The sequence below is a fragment of the Pyrenophora tritici-repentis genome, chromosome 1 (genome assembly GCF_003171515.1).
Source record: "Pyrenophora tritici-repentis strain M4 chromosome 1, whole genome shotgun sequence".
NCBI lineage: Eukaryota > Fungi > Ascomycota > Dothideomycetes > Pleosporales > Pleosporaceae > Pyrenophora > Pyrenophora tritici-repentis.
Window position 1 is genome coordinate 4,150,889 of NC_089390.1, and position 23,550 is coordinate 4,174,438.

The 23,550-nt window shown below is 52.9% G+C and overlaps 8 protein-coding genes across 8 annotated transcripts; 2 read left to right on the forward strand and 6 right to left on the reverse strand.

Annotated features, from left to right (window-relative positions):
• Positions 1-131: 131 nt before the first annotated feature.
• On the reverse strand, positions 132-2,310 carry PtrM4_016360 (Mg-trans-NIPA multi-domain protein; the record flags this gene model as incomplete). Its single annotated transcript, XM_001931540.2, has 2 exons — positions 132-1,351; positions 1,404-2,310. The coding sequence occupies 2 exons, from the start codon at positions 2,308-2,310 to the stop codon at positions 132-134; spliced, it is 2,127 nt and encodes a 708-aa protein (XP_001931575.2).
• Positions 2,311-3,160: 850 nt separating this feature from the next.
• PtrM4_016370 (MIF4G multi-domain protein) lies at positions 3,161-6,471 on the reverse strand (the record flags this gene model as incomplete). The annotated part of the gene is made up of 6 exons (XM_066103221.1): positions 3,161-4,041; positions 4,090-4,274; positions 4,322-5,226; positions 5,275-5,542; positions 5,597-5,834; positions 6,009-6,471. The coding sequence occupies 6 exons, from the start codon at positions 6,469-6,471 to the stop codon at positions 3,161-3,163; spliced, it is 2,940 nt and encodes a 979-aa protein (XP_065965423.1).
• A 1,180-nt stretch (positions 6,472-7,651) lies between these two features.
• PtrM4_016380 (uncharacterized protein) lies at positions 7,652-8,617 on the reverse strand (the record flags this gene model as incomplete). Its single annotated transcript, XM_001931542.2, has 4 exons — positions 7,652-7,791; positions 7,839-8,043; positions 8,100-8,293; positions 8,347-8,617. The coding sequence occupies 4 exons, from the start codon at positions 8,615-8,617 to the stop codon at positions 7,652-7,654; spliced, it is 810 nt and encodes a 269-aa protein (XP_001931577.2).
• Positions 8,618-8,676: 59 nt separating this feature from the next.
• Positions 8,677-9,176, reverse strand: PtrM4_016390 (uncharacterized protein; the record flags this gene model as incomplete). The annotated part of the gene is made up of 2 exons (XM_066103222.1): positions 8,677-9,068; positions 9,131-9,176. The coding sequence occupies 2 exons, from the start codon at positions 9,174-9,176 to the stop codon at positions 8,677-8,679; spliced, it is 438 nt and encodes a 145-aa protein (XP_065965424.1).
• A 1,020-nt stretch (positions 9,177-10,196) lies between these two features.
• Positions 10,197-10,442, reverse strand: PtrM4_016400 (uncharacterized protein; the record flags this gene model as incomplete). Its single annotated transcript, XM_066103223.1, has 2 exons — positions 10,197-10,204; positions 10,283-10,442. The coding sequence occupies 2 exons, from the start codon at positions 10,440-10,442 to the stop codon at positions 10,197-10,199; spliced, it is 168 nt and encodes a 55-aa protein (XP_065965425.1).
• A 3,936-nt stretch (positions 10,443-14,378) lies between these two features.
• Positions 14,379-15,392, forward strand: PtrM4_016410 (uncharacterized protein; the record flags this gene model as incomplete). The annotated part of the gene is made up of 4 exons (XM_066103224.1): positions 14,379-14,391; positions 14,414-14,451; positions 14,491-15,048; positions 15,081-15,392. 4 exons carry the CDS (start codon positions 14,379-14,381, stop codon positions 15,390-15,392), a joined length of 921 nt encoding a protein of 306 aa, XP_065965426.1.
• A 797-nt stretch (positions 15,393-16,189) lies between these two features.
• On the forward strand, positions 16,190-19,250 carry PtrM4_016420 (Pep3-Vps18 multi-domain protein; the record flags this gene model as incomplete). Its single annotated transcript, XM_066103225.1, has 3 exons — positions 16,190-16,406; positions 16,468-19,075; positions 19,166-19,250. 3 exons carry the CDS (start codon positions 16,190-16,192, stop codon positions 19,248-19,250), a joined length of 2,910 nt encoding a protein of 969 aa, XP_065965427.1.
• A 566-nt stretch (positions 19,251-19,816) lies between these two features.
• On the reverse strand, positions 19,817-23,445 carry PtrM4_016430 (tetratricopeptide repeat protein 1; the record flags this gene model as incomplete). The annotated part of the gene is made up of 3 exons (XM_066103226.1): positions 19,817-20,884; positions 20,933-22,989; positions 23,049-23,445. 3 exons carry the CDS (start codon positions 23,443-23,445, stop codon positions 19,817-19,819), a joined length of 3,522 nt encoding a protein of 1,173 aa, XP_065965428.1.
• Between the last annotated feature and the right edge of the window lie 105 nt (positions 23,446-23,550).

Here is a 23,550-nt window from a genome sequence, read left to right on the forward strand (position 1 = left end):
CAAATCATCATAGCAAGGGGGTTGACTGGTTGTCCGGCACAAAAACAACAACAACAAAAAGACCCAGAAAACAACACAAACCCAATATGAACAAGAAGGAAGAAAAATCTAATATTCATCTTTCCTAAAAATTACCTTTCTCTCTCCAAATCCCTTACCACCTCTTCACCATTCAAATCCTCTCTGCTGCCCTGACCCCTGATTCCCCTCCAAATACCATTCAGCGTCCCACTGAGACTTCTTCCTCTGCCCATCCTAGCAGGTGTGACGGCGCCGCCATCTGAAGGGCCGATACTCTCCCTTGTTTGGCGTCTAGTAAGCGGCTCGCCCAGTACGAGCATGCCGCCCACATCTTCCCCTTCTCTGGCTCGGAGACCGAGTAAACTGTGCTGCCGGCGTATGCTTCCTCCGCGCTTGAGATCTTGCACCATGGTGCTGAGACTGGTGCTTAGAGGGCTTGCGAGTAGCGGACCGGCGATGCTGTTACGTGCGCTCTGAACGCGGTCTCCGGTTCGTAGACGGCGAAGTGGTGGCTGCGAGCCTGGTGTGACGGGCGCTTCGTTGTATGATCTTCCACGCGTAGGTGTCTCTGGGACCGCGCGGTTGGGGTCGGAGATGGATACTAGGGGTGGAGGTGCGGCTTCAGATGGAAGCACAGGTGTCGATGTATGACGGTTTAGTGGTGGTGTTCGGTACTCGGGCTCGTTGCCTTGGGCCCATGGGTTGGCCATGATGGATGACATGATGTCGGCAGTGGCGGGTCGAGTTGGATTTGGAGGTGTAATTGGCTCTGGTATGACTCTAATATTTGGTGTTGAGGGTCGAGTATCCTCGTCACGGTAGCGCGAATGGATCTCGATAGGTGGCGATAGTGGACGTGTTGTTGATGAGCGTCGGGTACTTGTAGTGACTTGGTCGCTCCTTCCATCGACTTCATCTGTGTACCGCTCGCCAGCCATATGGACAACTTCTTCCGATTCTGGTTCGCGATCGTCCTCATCGTCTTCCTCTTCCCGCCCGGGCCGTCCGCTTGTAATGAGCCAGACGCCAAAGAATGTTAAAGCGCATCCACCGACAAACTTGCCAGCATCCTCTGCCGAAGTTCTTTCAAAGTCTCGATAGAGTACGGCGGATCCACCAATGACGGAAAGAGTGAAGAGGACGAACTGGACAGGAATGACCTGGGTGGCGTCGAATCGTTGGAGCGCCCTATTGATGTATTTGATCTGCATGACTGCAGTGCCAACAAGGATAGCAACGAGTAGATAAAAGACTGGGAAAGTGATGGCGCGCCAGAGCGTGTACGAGAGTAATGAAGCGACCCCCTTGGTTGAGAGCGCTGTGTATCCACCTAGAACTAATGTCAGTCATCACAGTTGGTCCAGAAGGCGAGATCAACATACCAAATAGTCCCACAAGGCCCAAATCGATCAAGATGTTCTTTTCTCCATAGCGATTACTCGCAACCATCAAAACCATAATGACGCCAACAGTGATGCCCAAGTAAGTCTCGAACTCCCATCTCCTAATGAGATCCCAGACTTCACCAGGGCCCAGCTTGGGGTTGTTGTCGTTTGCAGAAAGTACCACGGTAACAGCGCCTCCAACCGCGATAATAACACCAAGGGCGTCCCGCTTGCGAAAAGGCTCCTTGAGCATGAACGGCGCAATGATGCAGTTGCTGATTAGAGCGACTACACCAAGAGGCGAAACGATGGACGCGGGCGCGAAACCATAAGCTAAAAAGTTGCCGCATTCTCCAACAGTCATGAGGATTATGCCAAACCACCAGTAGGGCGACTTGAGGTATGATGTTTGCTTGTAGGCCGCTTCTTCGGTTCCCGACCTTGTGCTGTCGTCCCTCTCCACCCCTGGTCTCTTCTGCGACTGTGATTGTGGAATGAGCGGATCCGACTCGGTCGCTTCGACCATGTGACGGCCAGCCACGTCTCTCTGCTCAACCATATCCTCATGGTGCTGAGGCTTGCGCTGGCCAGCATTCTTGGTGGCCTCGTCCGCTAGCCTCTGCAAGCTCAAGCTAGAGGCGTTCCTCTTCTTCCTTTGTCGCTCCTTTTCTTGCCATTCTCTGTCCAGCCGTATATGCGCATACCGCTGCATGTTGAGCGCAAAAGATATCAAGACATTTCCTATTATCGCGGTGAGGATGCCGATAAGACTGCTCCAGTTCTCCGTGTATCCATCTCCGGTTCCAGGTCTGTCTTTCGCGATCCATGATAAGGCATTAGGTGGTATTATGCTCGTTATGGGTGTCGCTGGACCAGCAGCGACGTGGGTGGGGGGTATATGCATTGCGTCGGTCGGGTTGCGGGTCGTGACGCGGAAGTTTGAACCGAGCGTGTGGTGGCTCGTGGGGCTGGTGATGGTAAGACGGAAAGACTATGTACAGCGTCCAAACAACGCACGCGTAACGTTATATCGGCTTTCCAAGGCAAGGAATACAGGGCGACATGTTTGTTGTGAGCGCAGTATGGTAAATGTTGGCGGTGCACTGCAGCATTGCTTGGGCCGGCTCCCGCGACGTTTGCAGGGTTCTTCTCGGGATATCTTTCACATGACGACAAGGCGATCCAAGCGCGACATGCAGACGCATCCATGAATGCTGTCCCACGCTAACCGTCACTCTGCATACGACATCAGCCCCGACTTTTGACGCCTCGCATGAAGCCGCCATAGTGCTGTCACGCTGAAACTTTGGTTTGTACCTTAGTTGAAAGTCCTGAGCCTTCCCACAACCATGTCCTTGACGACTCCAGGGCTGGGCGGCCTATAAAGCAGGATGATAATCATCATTGCGCTCCTTCTTTTTCCCTCACCATTCCACTACTTCTAGAAAGCTCCAGTATCTGTCTCATGCATCGCGTTAGCATATCCCTTCCCAAAACACTCGTTCCAGTTTGGGTCCTTTACATTCGGGCATGTACCACGTCACTTGCAAGACACAAATCGAGTCAAGACAGATCCACAAGGTGAAATATAGCTATATCGTACACTATCCCACCCATCTCGATGCCATGTCGTGTAAACTGTTCGAGCCTGGACGGCGAAGATTTTCCCATGTGCACCCCAGTACGCCTCCATGTATGCAGACGCTACTCGCTATGCTTTTAACCCGCCCACTTCACTTTCAAACCTGGCTACTTCAGCCAAGTGACATCTGTGCCTCGCCGTTTATGGCCTCAGCAACGCCATTACCGTCCTGCTCCATGCTCTCAGCAACCACATCGGGTTCAGCAGCAAGGAGCTTGATGCGTGCTTCGACAGCCTCTTCGCCAACAACAGATTCCTCAACCTGTGCCTTGCGGATGAAGACAGTGTGCCAGCGCTTGCCCCACGCCTTGATGAGTTGAACTTCCTCGTCAGTGAGCTCGCCGTTGGATGACTTTTCGACCAAAGTGTCAGCAGATCCCTCTGCTACGCCGCGCATGGAATCTTCAATGTACTTGAACAACTCCCGTGCGTTGTCTCGATCCTTGGCAAGCGTGGCCTCTACCATTTCGGTTTGCTCTTGCTGAAGACCCTTTTGGAGGCGAGCAGATGCGATTTGACGGTTACGGTTCGTAACCTTGGCGACTGTGTTGGACACCATCTCAAATACCCAGCTCTCAGTCAACGCCTCACCGGCGCCCATGTGACTGCCAAACACCCACTGCACCACCGTCATAGGCGCAAGGATGGTGTAGTTGAGCAAGATGTCAATGATACGGACTGCGACACCAGGCTGGTCTTTCCAGTACTCAACAACGCTGGCCACGATCTGACGACGTGCAACCTCGTTTTGGGAAATTTCCAGCAGCCGATCCTTGCCTCGCTCGATGCAGGATAGAACGTGAGACAGTGACTTGGCTCCCAGACGGCAGATGGCGGTGACAAAGGCATCTGTTGACGGCACAAGGACTTCAGTGATGCCTTGTTCGAGTGCTTTCTCGTGGATGCTGTCAATAGTGGCTTGGATTTCCTCTGATGTGGCCTTCTTCCTGAGTTGGGTGAGCAACATCTGGCCTTCCGCAGCATATGGGGTGTCTACTGTAATGTCAGCAATGGTCATGTTAGTTTCTTCATTGAGCATACCTTGATTGTCGTACTTGAAGTCAGGGCTGTTATCTGCATCAAGTCGCTCGGGGATCATAGAATGCATCGGCTCTGGCAGTGTAGACCGAATGCGCTTTGCAAATGAAAGCCGGATCTCCTTGTCTAGTGTAGCAAGGATGAATGCCTTCTTCGGATGCAAGTTAGAGAGCTCGAGGTCCTCAAGCCTAAGGTGGAATTAGTTTGACTATGCACTGAGACAATATCGACTTACCATTCAGTCCACCTCCACCTGAACTCGAAGTTGCTGAGATGATGGGAGAACCAATCTAAGAATCGGTAGCCTAGCTCAAGATCCATCATGGGCAGATTCTTGTAGATGGTACGGATCGCTCGGCCCAGTGACGGGGCAATGGCGGCAGGTGCAACCTTGCAACATTGGGTGATGAGGGCATGGTAATACACAAGTTTGTGTTCTGCGCTAGGCAACTTGAATAGCTGCGAGAAGATTGCATCAATGATCATATCCTCGGACTTGTACTGAACTTTGTCGCCAACCAGCTCGCGGAACTTGTCAAACGGTGAACCGCGCTTGGCAAAGATGTCAACAGACCAGTAGCAGTCGACATCTACGAGGAACTTGGCAACCATCTCACGGTTAAAGTCCAGTTGATTGATGGTGTCGACGATAGCATCTCGAACAAGCGATGATGCAATATCTGTGGTCTTGGGAACGGTGTCGACTTCTTGGTCGGCAAACAGGGAGAAATAGGCCTCTGGAAAGACCGGCCGAGGACCGGGATTGACGGGAGATGGGATGATGAATGTAGGGAAGGCATGAGTCTGTGGGGCCGTGGGTAGGGCGTCCTCATCCTTGGCCATCATCCTACGTAGAGCATCGACGTCGACACGCGGAATGCACCTAAGCTCGAATCCATTCTCAGCCTCAACCGAAAGTTGTGCCTGAAGAAGGCCGATGACACTGTTGTAGTTGACTGGCTTCGACTCAAAATCGCCCACGTATGAATGAATGAGGCTCTCGATAGGGACAGCGTTGCTCGCCACGATCTCGGTGTTCTTCAGCAGTTGTTGTGCTTGCTCATGGAATCTCTCACCCCCGGAAACGAGTGCGTATGGGATAGTGAGCAGGATGATTTTGACGAGCTCTATGCCGAGAACCTAGTTTTGTTAGCGGAGTCACAATAGCTGGTTGCGAGTATCTATTACATCATTCTCGTTCGCACTCTGGAGATCCACAACCGTATCAAACAACTGTCCGAGGAAGGGGAAGACGCCTTCATCCGGGTATAGCGACTGTAGACAGGCAAAGAATCTCAGCAATAGCTTGAACTCTTTCCACTCGCCGGCATTGAGCGCTTCCTGTGCCCGGTCTGCAACGCGCTTCATGGCTTCGGCGGTAATATCTGGCTTGACGTCGTTTGCGTAGTAGGCGACGGCTGCGACGAAAGGAATCTTGAAGGGTTGCTCGACGATGCTGTGGCAGGTAAGTATAACCGCAAATGTTGGGTAGAGTTTGGTGGATGCTCACAGTTGCACAAAAACATCGAAGAAGTCGGAACGAAGGCGCTCATCGTCATAGTGTTCTCCAAAGAATTTGGCGATGTCGATGGCCTCGTCTTGCGGTAGCTTGGTGGAACTGGCAATGTTCAAGAGCAGCCTACGGAGCTTGGGGAATGGGGGCTCTTCGTATCGGCGGCGAGGTCCATCATCATTGCGCCGTCGCGTGTTTCGGCGGTCGTCGCCACGATAGTGGTTGTCGTCGCCGTCTGCGCATTGGTGTTAGTGCTGGCATGTGAAGATGATTCAAAAACATGACGCCAACAAAGCCAGACGAGTTCTGGACACCACTCTACCATATATCATTGGCGTGGTGTCTTGAATCATCCAGCGCATCCTATGCCAGGTGCGCAAACCCAGGCGCAAGTAGAGTTGCAACTTACCGTCGCGACGGCGCTTGTTGCCGCCTCGATAGCCACCCCGATCGCGCCTGTCGTCGCGCCTATCATCGCGCTCCTCCCTAGAGTCCATATCCGCCATAACTGCAACGAATCCGGTCTGTGCCTTTTGCTTCAACCTTCCTGGGGAGTCGTCGCGCTGGCGTAATAGACTGTAGTTACGGTGGGCAGGAGGGTCGTCTTTGTCGTAGTATACTGCTGCAAGTGGTCGATAGAAATCGCCGCGCCGATGATAAGAAGCGTGGTGGCGGTCTAACGCTTGTCGAGTGCGGTGTTGTGCAACGGGTCGCGGACGTGAATTGTCCAAGATTCGCGGAAGTCGCTCTGGAGCTTCCGCGAGAGCTTGCCGTTCAATGGGGTTAGCGCCGCTTGAGCCCCGATCTTGGCGCACAGCACTTGCATCCGGCATAGCAACGTCCATAGGCGGATCAAGCACTAGTGAATTCATGTTGGCTTCAACTAATTAGCTCTTGCGACGAGTGAGCATCTTTGGCTGTAACTACACCCCGTGTATCTGATGAGGCGGTTCCAGACTCAATCTCCATGGCGTCACCCCGAACATCCGTTACGCTGCCATTTGCAGCTTGGCCTTCAATGTCGAGTATCTTGTCTCTGCTTTGGATACTACCTATCAGTCGACAGGGAACTTTTGATCAAGAGGGTGATGAGAGGAGGTCAAGGTGAAATTACAACTGTGGCTACTTATAAACCACCGACCTGCCCACCAGCTATTCGAACCGCACGTAAAGGTAGGCCATCATACAGCCTCTCTCACCTGCAGAGTCGGGCAAGTACGGACAAACAGCTTTTCCCAAGATCAATAATACTCTACCTCACGCCAAGTCAATCCATTGCACAATCTCAGCCAAACATATATCACGAACATGGGCAGCACAACAAAAAAAGGGCATGCAAAAAGGTCTAACCGTCATATGGGATATGCTTAGAGGCGGGTGATACAGCAGGCTAATCATTGTCAAGTAAGCGTTCGCTCCGCTGCAGAAGTGCAGCCCCTCGCTCTAATAGTAATCCAGGTCGCCAGTCCATATGCTCTCATATAGGGCCATTCTCCAGTAGAATGAAACCACCCTATTGTGAAACAAGCCCCACATGCCCGATGTGCAGCCCACCGAAAACATCTTGGACAGAAAGAAAACTCCCGCATGCAACTCAGGTGACGCATCGTGACCCATGTTGAAGCGTCGGAAATCGGATGAGCAAGACTCTTCCTCAGCTTCCCATACCCAGTACAACCCGATTTTTGCCAGTTCCTCATTCCCTTGATTGTGCAACCCTCAGTGTCCACTCATCACCTCCAAAAGCAATTGAGGAACATCAGTTGCGGTGCCGTTCCATGATCATTTCGCGTAAACGGGGAGGCCAGTAGCCCCGAAAGAAAAGCAAGCCAGGTCATTCTTTGTAAACGTGAATGTCGGTATCATTTCAGACGCGCTCAGATTAAGCAGGAAAGGGTGTGCTCCTCGTAGTATACACCTGATAAAACCGACGCCCAACTGAGACTCCATTTTGCATCTCTCCGGACGGAAAAGCTTCGCGCTTACGAGCGGAGAGGATCAGAAGCTGCCGCATGAATAAATGGTATCGTTTCGTGTGATAGCAGGCAGGACTTAATCTAGCCTTGCTATCATCTGGTCCTTTGTTAATGGCTTGAAACTCGGCGATTCAAAGTCAAGACCACGCGCAGCCAGTGTCGCGCGGTGGTGCGGCGGGACCAGCTGGGCGTTGAGGTGAGGAGCGATGGAGAGTTCTGCGAACGTTAGCTGTCGTCCTGGCCGGTCGAATAAGCAGGCTTACCATGATGAGTGAAGTTGTACAGCTCAGGCAGATCACGAGTGGCCCCGTTGGGGTGGCGCGAGTCTGGCAGGCGCGTGTTCGGATCTCTCAACTCATCGAAGAAGGGGTGCACCATGGCATCGATGGCCGACAGACGCTGAGTGGGGGTGTATTCGAGCAGCTTGGAGATCAATTCGATGGCGCTAGGGTCGGCCTTCCGGAAAACCTGAGCAAGGGGGTTAACGAATGGGAAGGAGACACGGAGCCGAGTTAGCGACATACCTTACTGAACGGATGAGGCTTGATCTGCGGGAACTTGTGTTCCATGTAGTTGGGGTTCATGGTGCGGATCTGGTCTCGCGTTGGCGTTCCCAGCACCTTGATGATCTCTACCAGCTGATCGATGCCCGACTCTCCCGGGAACAGCGGCTGTCCGAGCATCAGCTCTGCCATGACGCAACCTGTGGACCAGACATCTACACGCAGGATTAGCACGCTATGTATCCAAAGCACCATGCAACCAACATACCGATCTTGGTGGTGTAATTTGTCGCTCCAAATATCAACTCGGGCGCGCGGTAGTACCTGGAACAGATGTACGACACATTTGGCTCGTTCTCTACCAGGATCTTGGCACTTCCGAAATCGCACAGCTTCAGCACACCAGTCGATGGGTCCAGAAGGAGGTTTTGGGGCTTGATGTCCCTATGGCAGATGCCTTGGGAGTGGATGTAGGCGAGCGAGCGGAAGAGCTGGTAGATGTACAGCTTGACTTCGAGAATGGGCATGACCGTCTTCATCTTGTTGAAGTAGCGCGACGCCCGGTAAACGGTCTCGGGAACGAATTCCAGCACGAGATTCAGGTAGACCTCGTCCTTCTGTGGCTGAAACGGTTAGCTACGTGAACGGCACACATGCGCTTGCTTGCAGACACATACCCGCTCGCCGTTGTTGTAGAAGAAGGCCTTGAGTTCGACAATGTTGGGATGGCGGACAATGCGCATGATTTGGAGTTCGCGGTTCTGTTGAGGTCAGCAATGTGAGGGCGATTGCATGCGAGGGGCGGCGCGACACGCACCTTGAAGCGCTTGTCCTGCAACACACGCTTGATGGCAGCATCTTCACCACTGGGTGACAGCTTGGTCTGGAAGACTACACCGAAGGAGCCGTTGCCGACAATTTTGCACTGCGTGTATGCGAGGTCTTTGTAGTCGCCCGTCAGGCCGTCCTGGACCTTTTCGCGGATTACTTCTGGTCGGGGGGTGAGCAAAGGTGCAATTAGGCAGCGGGGGAAGGGGGGGGGGAAGACTCACCACCCATTCTTAGCGAGGAGAAGGCCGATGGCCGGTTCTGGGTCATTGTACGGCGTTATGCGTATGGGAGAGGGGGGACCGCAAGCGCAGCGCGGATTGCTATCGAGAGTGAGGCGGGCTGGAGCTGAGCAGAGTGCGAGAGGGCTTCGGTGGGGGGTGGAGAGGAGCCGTAGTGGATGAGGTTGTCGGTGTAGGCGCGAGGTCGAGTGGTGAAGAGGGCGTGGTCCCGCGTGCCGTCTGTGCAGTACCAGGTGATGGGCTTGTGGCTGACGGAGCTAGTGGGCAAGGAAGGCGCAGACGGACCGTGAAGCAACGACGACCGGGGCGGCGGGCGGGGGAGGGGGCAACAGGCGGGGAGTTTAATGGAGCGAGGAAGAATTGAACGGGAGAGTATGCAACTTGTAAAGGTGCGAGGAAAGGCGACGATGGGGTTGAGTGACGGCAGTGCTGGGGATTAAGGGCGGGGCACTGCTAGTGCGAAATTGGGTGCCAACGTGATCAGAAGGCCTGCAATTCACGTACTGGTCAGCGCAGGCCAGTGGAATTGCGTCTGAGCGTTGAGGAACGATATGGTAATAGTCTGGTGCAGGAATTATGGACCTGCAGGAGAAGGCGGGATGGGATGCAGAGCAGAGCAGAGCAGAGCAGAGGATTAAAGTAAATGGGCGTGGAGTAATGCACTACATACACGACCTGGCCGATAGCTGTTGAAACAGACGTCAGCGGTCGCGGCTGCCGTAGAATGCTAGAAATTGCACACGACAGCGCAGGCGCAGGCGCAGGCGTCATGGCACGCTGGCCTCTCCCAGGCGCCGCCTTTGCGATGCGACGCCTCGTCACCAACGTGACCGGCCCTGGCTGGCCACGGCCGCAACCTGCACGTGAGCCCGTCGGACTGTCTTTTTGCTCAGCACCAAGCAAGTGATGCCGGGTGGAATAAGAAATAAGATTAGCTGTGAATAAGCTGCATTATGACTTTGGCTACTCATGACTGGACATGGCGACGACGACGACGACCACAACCACGTCCACGACGACGACGACGACGACGACGACGACGAGTCGTCTACAAGACTACTTGCAAAACTGCCCGTTTGACATGCGACAACGGGCAGACCATGGCGGCCGTTAACATGGCCTGACCATGCTCACCATTGGCCTCTGCAGCCAATTCAATGCGACGGACCTCTGCCAGCCCGGCCGCAGCCTTTTCATGCAGCGCCCAGTGTGAGCAACCGCGCCCTGGTCTCTGTTTGCACCACCGCCCGTCAATCCAGCCGCAAAGATTGGGGGCACATTGGGCACTGGACATGATGCGCAACATGTCGAGTAGGTACGAGGCGTGGATAGCCGCAGTCGTTGTTTGTCGACTGTCCCAGTGCAGTCCAAGACTACAGTGCATGCAACTACTACTACTACTACTACTACTACTACTACTACTACTACTACTACTACCCTCATCTTCACACTCTTTGCATGGTCAATTCAATCCCGCCTCGTTTCCAAGTCCTGCCCCTTACTGTTGCTCAGGCCCCAGCACCGCCCTCGTGGCCTGCAGCTCCACTTGGAGGGCAGCTGATGTTCGCTCGCGCCCTGGTCCTGGCACCCCTCCCCTCTCTCTCGTCTACAGCCGAATGTCCGGTCCCAGAAGTATGGTGTGCGACGTATATTCCTCACACCCGCTCAGCCTCTTTCTCGCTCTCTTTCTCGCTCTCTTTCGCTGCTTGCTCTTTGGTCCCACACATGGCCTCTCCACCCCGTGTGCACGCCTCCATGTCCGCTCGGCACGCTGCACCAGGTCGTCCAGCTTGTCGCCCACGGCCGTCGTCGGATCAGAGGGCCCACTGGCCGGCCACTGGCCGGTGTGAACGACTGCTCGGTGCGGGTAACACACACGAACCCCGTTCCAGCCCGTAAGCCCCATCGGGCGAGACGTGCAGGAACCGACATCGTTGCAAACTATTAATGACGCTTGTGTTCCCCTCCTCGCCATTCCCGCACTTCGTGCTGCAAGGCACGTGCAAATATTGCGCCTACCGCCACCATCAAAAACATGGCCGTCATGAAGCAGCATCAACTGCACCCAGACTCGCTCGCAGTGCAGCTGCAGCGTGCCGGCACCCATGGCGGCTGAGACATGGGCCACCGATTTTGCATTTTGCCGCTTCTTGTGTGGGTTATGTAGGCTAGCCATGCCCGACTGCCCGCTCGTACGTCAACCTGCAGACTGCAGCTTGGTTCGCGTGTCGGCATTACCGCCCGCCCTATTGGCTCAGTCATGTGACTGCCGCCCTCTCTCTCAAATCGTGCAAGCATCGAATAATACCACCAGCCGCCTGAACAGCCGCCCAACCGTCAGCTCACGTACCGCGACCCAACGCTTTGCACTAGGAGCTTCTCGATTGCATCGTCTCGCATCTTGCTCCTCGGATGCAACTCCACACCTTCAGTGTCACGTTACTCAGCCCAGTTTGCGTCTTGTGGTCATAGTCATCTTCAAGTAGCCTATGTGGACTGTATCGTGAAGGCTTGGAGATCAAGTTTCCACTGCACAGATACACCACCACTTTGTCCTACCAAGCCTCCCGCTTTGTCTCAGATCTGGTGGCTGCATGCTATACGGGAAGCAATGTCCAGGGCGCCCGCATGGGAGACACAGACGCTATCTTCGCTGACCTCTCCTAGATGCGAAACCATCCCAAGAGGTCGAGCGTCGTTTCCATCCGAACTTGAAGCCAAGTGCGCATATGTACATCAGCCTTACCGAGTAATTGGCCACCGTTACACTACCGCCCTTCTCGACCAATCTGTGTAAACACCTGGCATGCTGTCGAACATGCAGATAATTCCCCGGAAATTTAGGGCACCACAATGCGAGATACGTTTCGCATATCCTCTTAATGCAAAGATTGCGGTAGATGCAAGATGCGCGACGGTTGCACGACTGGATGCTCAGGGCAGCCGACATCGGCCGCAGCGTTTACGCCGCTCATCTACAGCTGGCATGTTCAAGTTAGCAACGATTTAGCTGAGCATTGTATCAGTCTCATGGCCCTGTTCGGAACGACGGAGGAGTACTACATTCTACCACGACGGCAAACCCCGAAGTTGAGTACGTGCTCAATATGCGAGCAGCAGTAGCCCGGGCGGCGGATGTCACCAATGTGTCAATCATCGAGTACTCACAATGACTAACCCTTGGATCTATCAGGGGCCGGTCCTATCAAATGGTGCTCCCCCACGCCACAGGTAGGCGACATGTAACATGCCGGGGTATCAACATCTACACCTTTCGGCATGTCCGTAAGCCTTCACCGCGCAAAGTCCCAACAGTATCACTTCCAGAACACTGGTGCTCGTTGTATCTGAAGGATTATATTCGGTGCGCTCTTACAATGGACGCCAGAACACAATGATACCTCACCTAGGGACTTGGTAATCTGTTTGAAAGGTCGGGTACACAATGAGCAACCCTTCTGTGACTTGATCCCGGTATAGGGGGAAGAAATTCATCTTTGTGTTACTTGTGCAGTTCACAGCCACCCATTCGCTTCTATATTCAACCGTACTATGTAGTACCCTTATCACACCCCCATTTGGACGACAAACGTTCCTCTTTCTACCGATCACGTCCCGGTGTGTACAGTCGGATGCTGACATGATGGTATGCCAATTGCAACTTGAACTTGTACTCATCTATGTTGTTTCCCAAGGCTTCTTTCTGCGGTTACCGCAAAACTGAGGTATAAATCACAAGATCTTCGCTGGTAGGACCCTGCCAGCTCTGCCTGGATATATGAAATGGCTAATCTGATCGCATACTTGCAGATTTACTGCAGGTTTCCGTTCTACGTATTGATCCTCACACAAAGAGCAGCTTACTGGTACTGAAGGCCGAGTAGGGTTCTAGCTGGTATTCAAACAGTACTTCAAAAACATTTCTGGTCGAATTCCGAAATCACCCCTTATACCACAAATCTTCCAAGTTGCACTTTGCGGTTGTACCTTTTTTACACGACGTCTCCCGAAAGTATATGCTTCTAGCCCAGGTTTCATACTCATCCCCAGAATAGTCACTAGGTCTTTGTCTCGACAGCTGATACTATATGCCGTATCAAAGAGTATACCCTACACCGTGCTCAAGCTAGCCAACACTAGCTCGTATCCGGCTCTAACATTATCTGCCAATCATCGCGGCGTTAAAACAAGACTTTGACTCAACGACATGCAATGCCAAACACGTGGTACTAAGGAGGCAGAATCGCTTCCAAGGAATTGCTGTGCTTGATAACAGGCATTGTCACTTTTGTCGTGGCACATACAGCTTCTCAAATAGCATTTAGTTGAAACATGTCGATTAATTGGTGGGATAGACAAAGCAATCGACAGACACCCGGGAAGGCCTTCAAGAAATCACGAGAGATTCCATCCATTCATAGCTCACTTTGAACTGCTGGTGGCTCACTTTGTCTCACAAGCAACGCCGATATGCGCGCCCCAGCGGAAGTGCTGGTCGATGTGGATCCATGTATCTTTTGGCATCTCAGACTCGCCTGTTCTTACCAAAAGTGTAGACGAACCCTACCTACCTAGACTTGCATCATGCACTGGCGAGCAAACCTCATTGAACAACTTGCTACAAGGCAGCCACACTGTCGCATACAAAGAAAAACACCGCCCCCAAACCATGACTCGGAGTCCCAAGCCACGCCCATGCATGCTGCCCAAACTCATCACATCGGCGTCACGAAGGGCGATCAGATACCCAAACTCTTCCCATCTCGCCAGATCCAACCACAATAAAAGGCCCGAAGGCCTCAAATTCAATCGGCGACTATGCCTCAGGCTTTCAATCTCTCTAGGCGGAAGTGGGAGGCTGTGGTGTACTATTGCCAAGCCACGTACTCGCTTACCCATTCACCCTCCGGCGGCTAGGCCTCCTCAGGATACTTCTCATTGGAGAGGAGAGTGCCGCCGAGACGAAATGTATCAGCCCTGTATTGCCTGGGGAGAAATTCGCCTATTCGAATTGGTTTGGGGCGGAGTAAGCGTGGAGTAGGTAGATAGAATGCCGGTTCAAGGCGGGGTTTAAAAAGTTCAGCCTTGTGAGACAAAGATGGTTGAGTATATATTATACAAAGGAACAACTTTTCGGGAATCTTTTAGCCTGTATTCATTAGTTAATGGTACATCCCGGAACTAACCTCAATTTAACAAAGCTTCACACCTCGTACCAGCGACGACCAAGATGGGTTTCTTTGGTGTGTTGTGTTGCTGCTTCAGGCATCGCGGACGCAGCTACAGTATCGATTATTCCCACGGTAAGTTTCGCAATAAGCTTGCAATTTTCATCAGAGTAGACTGACGCTATCGCATATGTTCCACATCACACCATCACCGAAAACGTGAAACAGAACGAGGAGACAAACAAAGAAACCGCCATCGAGACTACGCAGCCGATCAAGGAGATAACACCACCACCGGCATACATTGCAGATACTTCGTCGCCCGTACCGGAGGCTCTATCGAATATAGACGTACTGGACAGCACTTCAGAGGCTCATCGCAAATCGAGCGATATCAAACCACGTGCTATCAAGCCGCTCCCCCAGCGTAATGAACCCAAGACATCGTTGGAACGTTCATCCGACAAGGGAAAAACTGTACCATATACAGAAAAGACGGGTTTGGGAGAGAGCAAAGACATTGTGGACCAGACCAAAGACATACACTCGGTCGCGTGTCTAGGGAAAGCAGTGGATTTCCTCCCACCACCCGCTCCCTCACAACCATATGTATTCGTTGCTGGTAACAGTGGCCTACAATTCCCAAGCAAGGGTTTCCCCTCTTCTTCTTTCGCACCAGCATCTACTTCGTCCTCGGCCTTTACTACGACTGCGTTTCCCGCTCCGACTGCTGTCTTCGGGCTCTCTCGTAGCTCACAGGACAGTGTTACACCGAGACAGACTACTACGTTACCCATTCGAAGTTCAGCGGTAGTACCGTCAAGTGCGCCTGCACCGACTGCCGTATTCGGGCTAACAAGTTCCCCACTACCGATGAACGTTCCTACTCAGTCTACTCATACCTCGGCTCAATCGTCCAACACCTCAACGCAGTCCACCAACCTGACCATCCCATCTTCATCCATCGCCCCTCCTCCCGTCTATACACCCACCGCCACTGCGGTCACCACCCCACCCCGTGGTACCTACTGCCCCAACTGCTCAGCCAAAAACGAGGTGCTTTCTACCAGTTCTAGCAATCCCCTCAATGCCGGCCGTGCATACCGCTTATGCAGCTGCTGCGGCAGCTGGAACGGCTTCGCCGATACGCGCGGTCTGACACCAGGGCTATATTGTCACTGTAGTCCACCGGCGGAGTTGAGGCTTGTGGCTAAGAACAAACAGGACCGTTTGGGGAGAAGAGAGGCGTTTTACAGTTGTCAGTATAAGGCTTGTGGGGCTTGGAGCAATCACGTGGATGGGTTTGATGTGACGTTGTTCACGGAGACGGAGATTAGGCAGATGATTAGAGAGGGGAGGATTTGAGGGAGGGGAGTGTGAAGAGGTTGGGGCTTGGAAGGGTGACGAGTTACGACTTGCGTATTTTTTGAATTGTTTTTCTTTGGAATTTCAGTGATGTCGTTATTTTGAGTTGTGATCATGTCAAGCTTGCAGATTCAAAGAAAGTTGAAGTGAAGTGAGTGAGGTTAAGTGTATAGGGGAGAATGGTGGAACGATATTTCGAAACATGACAGGAAGAGATGTGAAAGTCATCCGGCTCATACTTTAGAAGACTAGAGCCAATATCAGCCGTTCATGTGCTAGTGATGCAGTGGTTGCAAGGCGGCTTCACGATGGTTACGCTAGTCGGCCTATCTCCGCCCCAACTCCGATGTCCAAGCTCCCAGTTCAGCGTCAGCGTAGACGGCCGTGATGCGCTCACATTCATAGCGAATTTCGGCAACAGATCGAAAGAGGTTGTCGGAGCTTCAGAACGTCGCGCGAACAATGACTACAGGCCTGCGATAGCGGTGAGCTTAAAAGGAAGCCCGCCATGGCCTACGACACGTCCAGCGGGTATGCACCGCCTAGCACAAGCAACATGCAAGAGGATGCATCACTCCCCATGTTCAACATAGAGCGCGTATCACTCCAGTTCAACATATCCTCCGACTTTGTAGCCGCTGCGGTAGCGAACAATGTCTTAATACTCGCCCTTTCCACCGGGCGCATTCTGCGAATAGACCTGGATAGTCCCGCAGACATTGACGGTTCGTAGAGTACACCAGGGTCCTTTGGTATCGCGAGAACTGATCACTTACTATTGCAAAGACATTGATCTGCCAAAGAAGCCCTCGGAAATCGGCGTCATTAAGCGCCTCTTCCTCGACCCCTCCGCATCCCACCTAATCGTAACCACTACGCTCGCCGAGAACTACTATCTGCACACTCAGTCGAGAACACCAAAGGCCTTGTCGCGGCTGAAGGGTGTCGTTATAGAGAGCATATCATGGAATCCATCGCAGCCTACCGCATCGACCCGCGAGATACTGGTAGGAGCTTCGGACGGCAACGTGTATGAGGTATACATCGAGCCCTCTTCCGAGTTCTATCGGAGAGAGGAGAGGTATTTGAAAAGTGTATACAGAACCAATGATGGCCCTATCACAGGCTTGTGGACGGATACTGTGCCTGGCAGGACAGATCTACGGCGTATCATCGTTGCGACACCTTCGACCTTTCTGCACTTCGCAGGCAAGGTTGGACGCCAGGGACAAGAAGGAAGTGGTTCTATCTTTTCGAAGCTCTTCGAAAGTGAGTCTGCGACTGTTCATGAGGTCTCAAATGTGGCACCTACCGCAACTTCGCTGCTTGCCGTCTCTCCCGAGCACCAAGACGCCACCAACCGTGATGATTCGCACACGGAGAGGATATTTGGCTGGCTTACGTCGCAGGGAGTGCTCCACGGCAAGCTTTATTTGTCACAAGACACGTCTGAGCTTGGTGGCAAGGTTCTTGGCGACTCAAAAATGCTGCCTAGATCGCAGGTGCCACCTTCGCAGACAGCTAGTGGACGTACAAGAAGGACACAGGACGCCGTCAGCTCCATGATACTGAGTCAGTGGCACATCTTGCAACTCGTTGAAGGCAGGATTGTTGCCATCAATCGTCTCGACGACACCATTGTCCTTGACCAGGTTGTACTGGAGCCTGGACAAAGTGCGCTTGGCCTCGTAGCCGATCTGAAGAAGAACACCTATTGGCTCTTCACGACACAGGAAATCTTCGAAGTGGTGGTTACAGATGAGAGTAGAGACGTCTGGAAGATCATGCTCAAGGCGCAACAGTTCGAGGCGGCTTCGCAGTATGCCAAAACACCAGCACAAAAGGACGCAGTCGCAACAGCATCTGGTGACTATCTCGTCGGAAAGAACCAATACATGGAAGCTGCAACAGTCTACGGCCGAAGTACAAAGCCTTTCGAACAAGTCGCCTTGACCTTTATCGACAATGGTGAACAAGACGCTCTGCGTAAATACCTTGTGACTAAGCTGTCGACGCTGAAGAAATCCTCAATCATGCAAAGGACCATGGTGGCAACCTGGCTGATTGAGATTTACATGGCAAAGCTCAATACCCTCGACGACACCATTACGACAAAAGCAGAGCTCTCTGAAAGCATGAACACTGCCGAGACTCACGATCAGCTATCGGTCATCAGGAAAGAATACCAAGACTTTGTAACCAGGTACAAGACCGATTTGGACCGCAAGACGGTTTATGAGATCATCAGTAGCCATGGTCGCGAAGAGGAACTGCTATTCTTTGCCACAGTGGTGAACGATTACAACTACGTCTTGTCATACTGGGTACAGCGAGAGAGATGGCAAGAGTCGCTAGCCGTTCTCAAGAAGCAGACCGACCCCGAGATATTCTACAAGTACAGCAGTGTACTGATGGCACATGTACCAGTCGAGCTCGTAGACGTTATGATGCGCCACTCAACCTTTGATGCTCAAAAGCTCATCCCGGCATTCCTGAACTACAACAACCACACCAAAGCCTCGCTGAACCAGAACCAAGCAGTCCGCTACCTGCTCTTTGAGATCAACCAGCACAACTCGACAGACGCGGCAATCCACAACACGCTCATCTCCATCTACGCATCACACCCCACAAAAGACGAATCAGCACTTCTCGCCTACCTCGAAGGCCAATCCCTCGCACACGAGCAAAACTACGACGCCGACTTCGCTCTCCGCCTCTGCATCCAACACAAGCGCGTCCAATCCTGCGTGCACATCTACAGTTCCATGCAGCAATATGCACAAGCCGTCGACCTGGCCCTAAAATACGACCAAGTTGACCTCGCCAGCACCGTCGCCGACCGATCAAACACATCACCGCCCCTCCGCAAAAAACTCTGGCTCGCAATTGCCAAAAAAGTAATCTCGCAATCCTCAGGCATCAAAACCGCAATCGAATTCTTGCGGCGCGTCGACCTTCTCCGCATCGAAGACCTCATACCCTTTTTCCCCGACTTTGTCGTCATCGACGACTTCAAGGAAGAAATCTGCGCCGCCCTCGAGGACTACTCGCGCAAAATCGATGGCCTCAAACAGGAAATGGATGACTCTGAGGCGACGGCTACGCATATCAAGGAGGATATTAAGGCCCTGGAGCAGCGTTATGCTATCGTTGAACCGGGTGAGCGTTGCTATACTTGTGGCTTGCCGCTGCTGGCTCGCCAGTTCTTCGTCTTTCCTTGCCAGCATGCGTTTCATAGCGATTGCTTGGCCAAAAAGGTCGTTGAGCTTGCGGGTATTGCGAGGGGCAAGCGTATTGCGGAGTTGCAGGTTGAGGTACAGAAGGGTATTAAGACGGGTGTGGGGAGGGAAAGGGCGATTAGGGAGTTGGATGCTCTGGTTGGGAGTAGTTGGTATGTTTCTCACCCTCCTTCTTTTCTCTTCCCCTTTGGACTATGGGGAAGGCTTTTACCATACCTGCATTTTACTAACAATTTCGACAGTGTGTTATGCAGCGACTTGGCGGTCAAACTCGTCAATGAACCGTTTATCAGCGCAACGGATAACAAGGATGAGTGGGCTTTGTAAAGCGTTCGTGGTTTATATTGAACGAATATCATGTTTTTCATAAATACGTATTCCGTGGTTACATTTCACGAGTTAAGACACGAAAACGAGAGACTGTTTGGCTCAAATGAAATCAAGGCTAGCTTATATCGTACACATGTTACTAAGATAAGACAGCGACCGGCATAAGTCCGTTCATCCATGTATGCAATACAGCCTTGTGCTCTCGTTTTATACAAATTTCTCTTTTTAGGGTATGTGGCAGCTAATAGAAACCTAACTAGCTGCTTGCTACTGATAAACCCGCATACCTATCCTTTGTCCCCTCCCTCCCTCCGTGACGCCATGGCGCTGATGCAGATGTAGATTCGGAAAGCAAGCTTATGGTTGTATAAAAGAAAAGAATAAGATAAAGAAGAGCAAGCAGCACAACTCTACACAAATATGTTGAAAGGCGTGTTTCCACAACGCCGAGTTCAACACAGCGTTTAGTCAGAGTGAGGCCAACCGCAATATCGCTGTCATGTGTGTGGATGTGGTGGAAAGAGAGTTCAAACGAGCTGACCACTTGCCAACGGAGCACGATACTACTCATCCTCATCGTCATCCATAGCGACATCACCGTTTGACTTGGGCGCAGCAATAGCATCGTCATCTTCATCATCGTCGTCTACGACGCGGGCCTTGCGGGGACGCGGAGCAGCAGCATCGTCAGTTGCAGCGTTAGCCTCAGCTTTGTCGGCATCATGTGCAGGCTCCTCGTCGTCGCTCTCATCGTCGATAAACTCTGCGGATTTGAATTTCCCAGCCGGTTCGCTCTTGCGGGCAAGCTTCCTCTTCTTCTTCTCGCGGGGGCGCTCGTCATCGGATGGATCTTCCGTGGCACTAGCCGTAGTCCTCCTTCGCCTTGACCGGGGCTCATCGTCGTCCGAGGGCAGACCGTCGGTATCAGAGTCTGCGTCCTTCTTCTTGCGTTTGGGGCCCTTGGGCCCACGGGCTTTGCGCTCCGCCTTGCGAAGTTCCTTGTCTTCGTCTTCCTCCATACGTCTGCGCTCTTCTTCGTTGCGCTTTTCCATGAGCTCGCGGTCGCGACGGATAAGGCGTTCCTGTTCCTCGGCGTACTTGCGCTTCTTCTCCAGAGCTTCTTCTTCCGCGCGTTTCTTCTCTTCTTCTCGTCGACGGACTTCTGCTTCGCGGAGACGGCGTGCTGCGTCGAGCTTGGTTGCGTTCTCGCCTTCGTATGCAGCCTGCTTTTCGCGGGCGCGCTCCAATTGCCTGACCATGGTGTTGCGACCCATGTTTGCACGAGATGTGATATCCGCGCGTGGGAAAGGCGGATTTTCCTCTTTGGCGAGCTTCTCAAGCGCTTCGATGGCTTCTGTGAGACCCGTGGCAGCCTCATCGACCTCTTGAAGAGTACGCTGCTGCTCCGGGAGAGAGTAAACCATGGTAGCGATCTGGAACTGGACAAAGGCGACGTTGAATTGGGAGTTGAGATCTGATGGAGCAGCCTTGAGAGCTTGTTTTGAGTAGTCGAGTGCAGTTCGGATACCGGCTACACTGCGCTCGTGTCGGGCTCGAAGGTACCAGGTTCGTCCAAGGCAGGCCAAGATCTTCGGGTTATTGTGTTGGTTCTTTGACAGAGCGGCTTCATACTGTGATGTGTTAGTGCTGTCTCATCTTCACAGAGAAAGCGGACTTACATTTTCAATGGCTCGAGCGTACTGTTTGATCTCGCAGTATGTATGACCCAAGTTGACATAGACGCTGTGATCCTTGAGCGTCTCCTTGACCTTTGTGAAGATTTGCAGAGCTGTCGAGTAGTCCTTTTTATCCTCAACCAAGGCGATGGCGATACCCTGCGCTGCATATGCGTTCTTGGGGTCCAGTTGCAGCACCTTGTCGAAGAACTCGACGGCTCGCTCGTAACCTTTTCGGCGCTTCTCCTTGTCTTGCTCTGAACTGCGAGGCATTTCACGAGCAATGGCAAGATGAATGTTGCCCATACCCATGAGTGAGTACCGATCGTGCTTGTCCGATTTTTGTAGAGTGTGCTTATAAAGGCGTTGCTCTTCGTCGGCCGCGAAATTCTGCGTCCTCTTCTTCGACTTGTTCACATACCATCCATAGAGCGCTCGGACCTCGACGTTGTCTTCGTTCTCTTTGAAGAGATCCTTCATTGCCCTTGGGCCTTCGTCTTGAGGGTGTTCTTTGAGGGCGATGTAGGTCAGACGAATGCGTGCGTCAACATAGTCGGGGTGTCGTTGGAGTAGACTATTGTAGACTTTCTTGGCTTCCTCTGGCTCACCCTCGGCTTCGTAGGTTCGAGCGAGGTTAAAGCTGATGGAAGTGACGAGTGCATCTGTATCGATGGTGTTGTCACGGTTTTCGGCATTGACACAAGCGTTGAGAGCGACCTGGAAAAGCTCCTGAGCTCGGACGTAGCGCTCCGCCTGGAACTGGAAGCAACCCATGTTGTTGAGAAGTTGTGGTGGCAGTAGTTGACGGAGTGCGGCTTTGAGTTCGGCACCCTCTTCCAGGCCCTCTGGGTAGTCTTCTTCTGGAATGGCATCAATCTCCATCTGCTCCACCTCTTCGAGGCACTTCAAGCTCTTCTCGGGGTGATCCGTCTCGTAGAGACGAGCCAGGTTGAGCAGCACGGACTGGTCAGGTATGACCTTCTTCTTGGGGTCCTTCCATGCGTTCTGGACGCTTTCCAGATATTTGAGTGCCTTTCTCAACTCGGCAGACTTGTCCTCTGTGGATTTGCTGTTCTGAGCAGCAAATACATCCTCAGCATAGAGAGTACCCAGCAATGTTTGCGCTTCCACGTTGGGTGATTGCTGGAGGATCTTTTCTAGACGGAACTTGGCACCGTCATAGTTGCTCATCAAGACATTCATCTGAGCCAGACCGAACTTTGCTGGTATATAGCCCCGCTCTTCGCCTCCGCGAGCCTGGTCGGACTTGGAGTAGTATTCTGCTGCGAGGGTCGTGTTCTCCTGCTGGTGCGCAATCTTGGCCCGGAGATACCAGCCATCACTGGCAATAGCGTTGGTGTCGGTAAGCTCGATGGCGCGCCTGGCTACATCCTCGGTCTTTCCCAGGTCCTTCCTGAGTATGAGGTAGGTTCCGACTGTTGCGCAACTCAGAGGGTATTGGTTATCCAACTTCAACGCAGGCTGGATGTATTCGCCCGTTGCCTTCTTGATCAAGGCGGCAAACTTGGGATCGGCGGTGGACAGGTTAGCAGTCAATTGGAAGTTGTAGATGCCGAGGAGGATCAGGGCGATTTTAGACTTTGGGTTGAGTTCGAGCGACCTTTGCCAGGCGGTGGCAGCTTCGTCCTTGTGGCCCAATTGCCAGAAGCAGCAGCCGATACCGATACGTGGATCTGGGTCGAGGAGGTCTGGCGAACTCTCGAGGATGTTCTGATAGCCCTTTAGAGCGTCTGCCCACTTGCCCATGGAGTAGTTCACGCGCGCCTTGCCCATCTTGGCCATGAGGTTCCTTCCACCAGAAGCTCTCAGCGCGTCCTCGAAGCACTTTGCGGCCTGCTTGAGCGTCTCCATGCGCTCTGGACTAACGGTCGAGCCAGCGGCTGTGGCTGGACCCTGGAGGGAGGCCTTGAGGAGGTATAAGACGCCGCGAGCCAGAAACAAGGGAGGGTGCGAGGGACTAATTCGCGAGGCATCGTTGAGCACTCCGGTAGCGGATTGGATCCAGAAGTCCTTCAGCTTGGTGTCGCCATCTGCATTTTCTACCTACTCGTCAGTGCTGGTTCGGAGCTTGTGACTGTGCAATGATGCAAAGACTTACGGGGCTTCACACGCGGTGCTTCGCGACACTTTTGCAGATACAGCCAACACAGGCCGTTGAGGATGCTGAGGCGGACTTCACTGTGGGCGCGGTTGAAGACGCCCGTGGCCTGTTTCAGCACGTCTATGGCCGTGTCTATGCGCTTGTGCTTTGCATAGGCGACGGCGACCTGCACCCACGTTGATGTCGCGCTCTTCTCGGCCTCGAGAATGTCGCATAACTCGGTTGGGTCGTCTTGGATCTGGTCATCGAGCGGGATCTCAACATCCAGCTGGCCTCCTTCCTCATCGGCGACCGAGATGGTAATAGAACTGGGCACGTCCGAGTATCGTGGTGGTGGGAACATGGTGCCAGCGCCGTTTACGCCATTCGCGCCGTTTGCCTGACCTCCGGCCATGATGAGGACAAGTCAAGTCGCGACGTGCGGGTTCTCTATTGGCGAATCGAGTGGGAGAGGCAATGGCCTTTATCGCGACATATCAAGTCGAGCGTGGGCGAGTAA